Source organism: Anarrhichthys ocellatus, unplaced genomic scaffold (genome assembly GCF_004355925.1).
Source record: "Anarrhichthys ocellatus isolate YVR2014 unplaced genomic scaffold, GSC_Weel_1.0 scaffold25, whole genome shotgun sequence".
Lineage (NCBI taxonomy): Eukaryota > Metazoa > Chordata > Actinopteri > Perciformes > Anarhichadidae > Anarrhichthys > Anarrhichthys ocellatus.
In genome coordinates this window covers 1,872,292-1,880,582 of record NW_022280055.1, presented here as the reverse complement: position 1 = coordinate 1,880,582, position 8,291 = coordinate 1,872,292, and the positions used below count along the sequence as shown (strand labels likewise).

Genomic DNA, 8,291 nt, shown 5'->3' with positions numbered 1-8,291 from the left:
GCGCGCGCGTCAGCCAGTCAGCCAGACAGGAGAGCACATGTCCTCATATGGTCGGCCTCGATGGAGCCATTTCCTGACTTGCCGCTCTTCAGATCAGAGACTGGCTTCACAATGTCCCCCGTCTTTCACCAAAGGAAAACGTCCCTCCCAGCATTGAATAAGTCACATGAACAAACCAGCGTCACTTCAGGCAACGAGTCCACGACACAATGTGTGTATTATTCATCTAGTCTCCAGCTAGAATATTTATCATTTTCTGCTGAATGGCTGGAAAACACAAATCCCCTCCAGAGGAACTGGCTCTCGTCTGAACCTGAAGACTCTCCACTTTAGTGCGTCACGGACACAACTGCAACTGGTTGCAGTGTAATGCTAAAGTTTGCTTATATAGCACCCCCGCACCCCCCCTGCACTCACTCACCCTCCTCATGCCAAGTGCAAACATTTTCAGAGAGAATCACGGTGTGTTGTCTGAAATCATCCTCTGTTTTCATCTCCAGTTGAAACAATTCGGCAGTTGAGCTGGTAACCCTGGAAACAGCATGGCTCCGGAGGATCCTGAGAATTGCTTTTCAAGCTTCCGAAAAAAAAAAACAGAATCGGCTCTTCTGATTTTAGTTTGGCGTTTGCGGCTGTCTGTCACTGTCAACGGCTACATTATTAATGCAAACAGAATGTTGCCTTAGACTTGTACATTTTTTTTTTTTTTGTATAATCTTAAGCCTCCTCGTTGGTTGCTTTACAATATTGCAACGTTTTCTGTTTTCCCAAATGGCCTTACTCTGTTCTTTTCTATTCTATGCATACAACTGTCTGTGTATTTATCAGTTTACTTTTGTTGTGGACACGACTGAGAGAATGTCCATTCTTCTTCTGTCCTCCCCGAGCTTTTACAGCGACTGTGATGATGATGACGATGAACCTATAAGCACCTATATTTCACTATTCTTTTGCTTCTACTTTGCTACAAGGCATTACAATATTATGGGATTGAAAAAGAAGAAAAAAAACAGAAATTACCTTTGCATTCAGAAGCACTGTTGTACGGTGTTGCGTCCCTGAAAAATGACAGGTTATAAAAGTACACATCTTGATTCTTAGTTTCAAATACTTTCAGCTTTGATTTTTTTTCCTCTGTACATGGCAGTGGGTGTGAAGATAGTAATTTAATATTTGTATAAAGTTTAATTTAATTTTACAGTGTGTGTATATAACTTTCTAATTAAAGCTTTCTTTTGAATGTGGAAGACGAGGTGTCATTATTTAAGCCAATGTCAGGCTTCATTCTAGGAAAATGTGTCTTTAACTGATGTAAAGTTCACATTTTCAGACTGAAATGAGGTCAGGTGGTAACACATCTCCAGTAACTATCATCCACGGTTTCCTTTGGATTAGATCCCGGAAGATTTGAACCCTCTGCACATGAAAACCCTGCTTCTGTTCAGTATCAGCTTGAATGAATACACTAGCTTACTTCAATGTAATATCTCTAAAGGTATTCCTAGTGTGCCTTCAGGTATATAGTCACATTATAGTACCTCATTAAACGTTTACCAAATATATATCCTGAGTAGGGTGGTACTCCATCTGCGCCATCAATTCAAAATCAATCTGTTACTACTCGAAAGAGAAGCTTTCTTGGTCTACTGTGGTCGTAGTTTCATTTTGTTTTCATAACTGCTTCCTGGATTATGCTGCTGCGTTTGATTTGACTGCATAATGTCTGTGGAGCTTTAAAGCCATAGCACATTTTAAATGACTTCTTATAACAAATTCTGTATGCTTTAAACTATGAAGAAGAAGAAGGTTATTAGTGGCTGAACTTGTGGTTGTTTCTTATGTGTCCTGCTGTTATACTGTTTGTGACTCCGGGTCCTTTTCATCTATAGCTGCTGTACATTATGTGATCCCTTCCTCCTCTCTGTACAATAACATTGGGTCTGAGTGACACCTACTGGTCACAATTAGAAACGGCACTAATGGAAACTAGTATGGGAGATGAGTGACTCTCTCCATACTAAGGCATTTTTCGTGTTCGGGAATATATTGCGCATAGGCTGCATTTAACATTTAACCCAAAGTCTGATGGACCATCTTTGTTTACTGTTTTCAGAAAGAGTTATGTCACTCACTTGGAAGAAGAAACACATTCAATAATTGTTCAAAGCTCTCTGTTGAAAGATGACTTACTCTATTATAAAGGTAAATATATGGAGTCCTTATATGTTATGGAGAATGTGATCAATATGGCGAGCGAGGTGTAAGGGGTCCTTTGCAGTTGACTTAACTACCTTTATTGTTCTTTTCTATGTGAACTATGTCTTTGAGTTTGACACAAGGTAAAAACATTGACAGAGTTACATGAATATTACAATAACTGTTATTGTATTACTTTATGATCATTGTTGTTTACATTTAGTTACTACATTTCAAATGTATGACATAAAAAGGAAGGCTTCATTTTAATGTTGGAAAATAATGTCCCTTTGATATTTCTCTGGATGAGAAAACATTAGCTTCTTTGTTATTTGAAGCTATTTGAAAAATAATGTTGAAAATATGCTGCGGGGAAAAAAAAAGAAGTTAATTTATGTTAATTGTTTTTCAGAATTCACCATTTCACTTGATCATATTGGGGGGGGATCACAATTGTAACACCTTGTTTCACGAAACAGCAATAACAAACAAAAGGGTACCCTGCACTGTAGGAGTTAACGTTAACTAACTCCAGAAGGTGGCGGTAATCTTTCAGAGAAGAAGCAGAAAAAAAGAAGACGAAGGAGAAGAAGGAGCAGAAGAAGAAGAAGGACCTGCGTTTACGTGCCCCCTCCCTGAACAGCAGAGGCTCCATTTTGTTTGATTTCTGCGGTCACTGTCGACAGCCTGCGAGGAAAACACCACTTCAATCGTATGTGTATACATTTTAAAATGCAGCGTAACATGCAATTATCGTTTTGTTAAAACTAACGTGATCTGTTGTGTGTGTGCGTGCCGTTAGCTAAAAGCAGCCGCGTCACCGTCTGGTCGCGAGGCCCCACAGTTAGCTTGCTAACAGAGACAACACAGGTCAAGTAACGTAGCCGTTAAACGGCTGCATGTTTAACTACGTCATTTATCCTGCTCCGTGTTAGCTAACGTTACACCCGTTGAGAACAATGTATTTACGGTAACTTGTCTGTTTGCAGATTGCGTCACCAACGACATCAACAATGAGCGGATGTCGCATTTTCATCGGCCGATTGAGTCCTTCGGCCAGAGAGAAGGATGTGGAGAGATTCTTCAAAGGATATGGCCGCATCCGAGACATCGACCTCAAGAGAGGCTTCGGGTTTGTGGTGAGTCACCGAAACTTAATGGAAATGAGTCGGGACCACTTCAATGTCCGCCAGCTATACATTCAAAAAACGTAAATTATATTTATTTATTTTATCCCAGCCCAGCTCCAATTATTTGTGCGTTTAGCCGCATTGGGTAATTTACCGCCTTCATTTTTCTCCACATTCAGCCGGATGACGCACCCACACTACATTAGCTAGAGACTAAACCTGTGTCTCAGTCACGTGATATTCTAAAGTATTCACGTGTCAAACTCAAGGCCCGCGGGCCGAATCAGGCCCGCCACGTCATTTTATGTGGCCCGCGAATCCACCAGCAAAAAAAAAAAAGTTTTTGTTTTTTTTAATTTTGGAAAAAAAAAATTAAGTTAGACTTGAAAATAAAAATATCCCCATGGTCGAAATTATGAGATAGAAAGTTGAAATTATGAGATAGCATGTTGTCTGTGTACCGACATTAAAACTATCACAACAGGTGGACAGGAGAGGGAACAGCCCGTAAAGCGGTTTTCCAACAAGTGATTGATACATCATCTGTCAATGTTTGTAAGAGGCTCAAGGCAGACTTGACTCTCAGTGAGGAGCTCTTGGATGTAGCTGCCATGCACGGGACAACGGCAGGGAGGGACATTAGTGATGCAGAGAGGTGACAAAAATAGCTTTGAACAAAGTTAATGTCATAACTTGTGCTTGATGATATTTGTCTTTGTTGTTTTCTTTAATAGTTTGATCTTTGATAGAGTAATGTGGGTTTCTTAACCCTAAATTAAAATGATTTATGTTATAATAACAGAAATATGCTTAAATATCATTTTACATTTATATAACTGCGTGTATAATATTTTTACGCTTGAATAAACAATAATCAAAAGCAGAGACGGTTATTTAACAATATGTTAGGAGTAGTTACAGTTATACAGTCTTACAGTTACAACCGGCCCTTTGAGGGAAACCATGATGCTGATGTGGCCCGGAGTGAAAATGAGTTTGACACCCCTGTTCTAAAGTATTCACGTGTCCTTTTGTACTCATTTGTGGACTAGGTCAAATTTACTTTTCAGCCTCAATCTACATTTAATAAACTGTAATGACGAAATGAAAACAGGATTTTGGACAGCAAATGGAGCCCAAATGCGCCCTGTTGGTGTCAATTTTCTTCCAATATTTCCATAACCCTTGATATGGGTGCTATTGTGCCACAAGATGATGCACACAGGAACGACCCACAGCTGTAAGGAATTAAGTGAGAAAGGCTGTGCGTGCGGCCATGTTTAAAATAGTTTGGCAGTGTTCTCCTCATACATTGAAAAAGCACAACTTGTTGTAAATGGTGTATTCTGTTTGTTGTAGGAGTTTGACGACCCCAGAGATGCTGAAGACGCTGTTTATGAGCTTGATGGCAAAGAGCTGTGCAATGAAAGGTAGGAATTTGTGATAAATGACAATAGAAATGTGAAAAAACTGAATTTGTATGAATTTTCTTTCTCCTCTCGTTGTTGCCTGTTTTCCACGGTATTTTATATATATTTTTAACCCTTTCCTGTTATTTCAGGGTGACCATTGAGCACGCCCGCGTACGTCTGCGTGGCGGCCGTGGTAGAGGAGGTGGTGGTGGCGGCGGCGGTGGCGGCGGCGGCAGTGCAGGAGGCCGCTTCTCTGATCGCTATGGCCGCGGCTCCCAGAACAGTCGGAGGTAAAGTAGTCGCACCACCCATAGTTATGGTAACAACAGGTCACCTGCGTTATGATGGCAGGCAGATACGTTTCACTGGATGTCATTCAAATGAGGAAGGAACATGTGCAAGTACAGCTAACTAAACAAAGTTGTTTTTTTTTTTTTTAAATATTTGTCAAGTAGCTAATGGAAGCCGCTACGCTCTGTTCCTCTGTCTGTATCTCAGCCCCACAATGTCGTCGATCAATTGATTTGAGTCTTTTTCACATTTTCAGCCGAAACCCTCCGCCGATGCGCACTGAGAACCGCCTGATCGTAGAGAACTTGTCCTCTCGAGTCAGCTGGCAGGTTAGTAATGCAACATTATCATACAAGTCTCTACAAGCTGCAGCACCACACATGTTATTGCCTCCAACAATACACACATGCAATTGTAGATTCCAATGCTGCTAAAAACCATAGAATCTCTGGAATCCAATTGATAATTTGCTTAACTTGCTAATATGTTTAATCAAACTATTATATTGTGATGAGGCCTAAATTGTTTAGAAATGTCCTCTATTAAATCTGCATCTCATGCAGCTATGTAATGATTCAAATAGCAGTAACAACAAGAACACACTTAATTTGTTCCTTTTTTTTTTTTCAAAATTTTAACCAATTCTTCACCCCTTTATTTGCCAGCCTGACTGTTGTGTCATATGGAAGAGGTCGCTTATGGTGGCGTTAACCCCTTCTGGGTCCTTCTGTCTGGGTTGAGCCTCTGGCGTCAGCCAGTCTGTCCTACTCCTAGTTGGCGCCTGCTGGTCATGTGAGCGATCGCTCCACACTAGAGGTGCTGGTCGGCCCCTTCGCTCGCTCGCAACGCCCCCTGTTGAAGGCAGGGGGATGACTGGTGTGTGGCTGAGAGCGAGAGAGAGGAAACTGAGAGTTGGCAGAGAGAAAGGAGAGGAAAGAGCGAGAGTCGATGGTGGTGCCGTATTGACCGATGGTTCGTTAATTTGAGGGGCTTCGGTCGATCGATATCCCCCCCTCCCTTCCCCCGCACATCGCGAGAGAGAGAGAGTGTGAATTCCTCCCAGGTGCCCATGGATATAATCTGGTTATGGTGGGCTCGGAGAGCCGTGCGGCCCACCCCAAGGGGTTTCGCTCTCAGGTAGTAGTTTCCTCTCTTCCACCCTGTTCACTCTCTTTACCGAGGCAGGGTGCCCGAGACGGGGCGGTCCCGGCATGGAGCCCTGTGCCCTCCTTGCCAGGGAAAATGGGGCTCTTGGTGCCAAAGGCTGCCCAAGTGGCGCCACTGCAGTTCAGTTCATGCAGATGGTGTTCATGTCTCTGTAGTTGTGGTGAGTCCAAGAATCTCAAAGCATTTGCAAATACTTTAACCTGTACACTGATAATAGCGCTTGTGAAAATTGATTGATATCTAAATTGGCAAACATTACACCTTTACTAATCTGTTGTATTTTCTTTTATGAAACACATTATTGAATGATTAATCGGCCACTGAGGTTCTTGGACTCATCCTCCTTATCTGCAGTAGCCTGTGTAGTCCTCTCAGAAAATCTAACCATCTCTTTTTTTGGGTAAATCAGTCCTGTTATGTGTCTCTGACTGTGCTTGTGTCCCGAGCCTCTCCGTGAGTTGACTGATGTTTACATGTGTAGGATCTGAAAGATTTCATGAGACAAGCTGGAGAGGTGACATTTGCAGACGCACACCGGCCCAAGCTCAACGAAGGGTAAGACCGTCTCTGTTGGCGTCGAGCCCCTCGTGAATATCACAGCATGAGTCTCGTGCACCATATCAAGCTTATCTACGATTGTACTTAATACGGTCTCATGTTGTTTCTACAGAGTCGTTGAGTTTGCTTCTGGCAGCGATCTGAAAAACGCCATGGACAAACTGTCTGGAAAGGAAATCAATGGCAGGAAAATCAAGCTCATTGAGGCAGCCAGGAAGAGGTGAGCTGCTTTCTCTTTCCACCGTGACACACAGACGATGGCCTCCACTCATTTGTCCTTCTGACTCACAATGAGAACCCGCTAATGTGTGAAGAACATGGCTCAAACATGGTTTATTACAATAAATAGATTTTATACATCACTACACATTGATGCTGTATCAATTAATTGTACAAACACGTGGCAAAAGATATCCAGTAGTGCTGTGTGTTATGTAAATATATAATTATTTTAATGTTGTTCTTTTCTCTCGTTATTTCCCAGGTCGAGAAGTCGTTCCCGGTCTGAGAGTTCCTCTCGCTCGCGGTCCCGCTCTCGCGGTCGCTCTCCATCTCGCTCCCCCAGGCGTTCCCGCAGCCCCGCCCACAAGGCCCACAACCGCTCCCGCTCCCGCTCCCGCTCCCCCAGCGGGTCCCCCGTCGGCGCCGCCTCCTCCCCGTCCTCCAAATCGAAGGAGGCCGCCAAACGGTCGTCCAAGACGAGCAAGTCCGCCACCCCGCCCTCCTCTCCGCCCGCCCAGAGAGCCCCCGTGTCCCGCTCTCGTTCCCGCTCTCGTTCCCGCTCCCGCTCTCGCTCCCCTTCTACCGACAGCCAGCGCTAAACACTGCGTTTTAAGTTTAATGGAAATCAGCAGTAGAAACGACTTGATTCAGCAGGATCTGGAGCTCCCATGACCTCTCCTGAACAGAGACAAGAGCTTTTCTCAAGTTTTTTTTTTTTTTTTTTTTTTCCCCCTCCTGTCTGGATCATCATAATTATCCATGAAGCTTTTCACATTTAAAACACCGACGCATTGACAGACAGGAACAATTATATTCATTCATATATTTAATTGCAATTATAGGGCGTTAAAAATTAAATACCGTAAATGGAAGACATTTGTTTCACAGTGATGCTGTTTGTGTCCCCCGTCATCCTCATATGTTTACGCCCAGTTCATCCATCGAGGCTGCAGGTCCTCTTCTGCTGCACCGTTGTTTCTCCTCACACGTCCCGAGTGAACCAGCGTCAAGTGTCACTGTTATTGGGTCTGTCAATTTAGCAATCCACACACACTACACACTCAAAACTTTGAAGAGGGAATCTGTATTTTCTTGGCAGTACTGCGACGCTTTTGATAAGTCGTGTGACCACTTTCCTTACTTTTTTTTGCGATTCGTTTGCTTGTTTTTGCTCGTCGGTTGGAGAACTTTTAATTTTTAATTTTTTCTGTATTCTGACCTACTGTAGCTTGGACAGCTTGTGTGTGTGTGTGTGTGTGTGTGTGTGTGTGTGTGTGTGTGTGTGTGTGTGTGTGTGTGTGTGTGTGTGTGTGTG

At 43.0% G+C, this 8,291-nt stretch overlaps 1 protein-coding gene across 2 annotated transcripts; it reads left to right on the top strand.

The window, feature by feature from the left end:
• Positions 1-2,790: 2,790 nt before the first annotated feature.
• Positions 2,791-8,084, top strand: srsf5b (serine and arginine rich splicing factor 5b). Of its 2 annotated transcripts, XM_031861774.1 has the most exons (9): positions 2,791-2,908; positions 2,999-3,066; positions 3,186-3,335; positions 4,686-4,756; positions 4,888-5,028; positions 5,286-5,358; positions 6,678-6,751; positions 6,867-6,974; positions 7,239-8,084. In XM_031861774.1, exons 3-9 carry the CDS (start codon positions 3,210-3,212, stop codon positions 7,573-7,575), a joined length of 930 nt encoding a protein of 309 aa, XP_031717634.1. In that variant the 5' UTR covers positions 2,791-2,908; positions 2,999-3,066; positions 3,186-3,209; the 3' UTR covers positions 7,576-8,084. The 2 variants fall into 2 exon arrangements, with proteins under 2 accessions (XP_031717634.1, XP_031717633.1); XM_031861773.1 differs by lacking the exon at positions 2,999-3,066 and having other exon boundaries at positions 2,792-2,908.
• The last annotated feature ends 207 nt before the right edge of the window (positions 8,085-8,291 follow it).

Excerpts from the sequence above, each read along its gene's own strand:
- srsf5b (XM_031861774.1), top strand. The coding sequence starts at position 3,210 with ATGAGCGGATGTCGCATTTTCATCGGCCGATTGAGTCCTTCGGCCAGA. Across the intron at positions 4,757-4,887 it reads AAAGAGCTGTGCAATGAAAG|GGTGACCATTGAGCACGCCC; the intron begins GTAGGAATTTGT and ends CTGTTATTTCAG. Across the intron at positions 6,975-7,238 it reads ATTGAGGCAGCCAGGAAGAG|GTCGAGAAGTCGTTCCCGGT; the intron begins GTGAGCTGCTTT and ends GTTATTTCCCAG.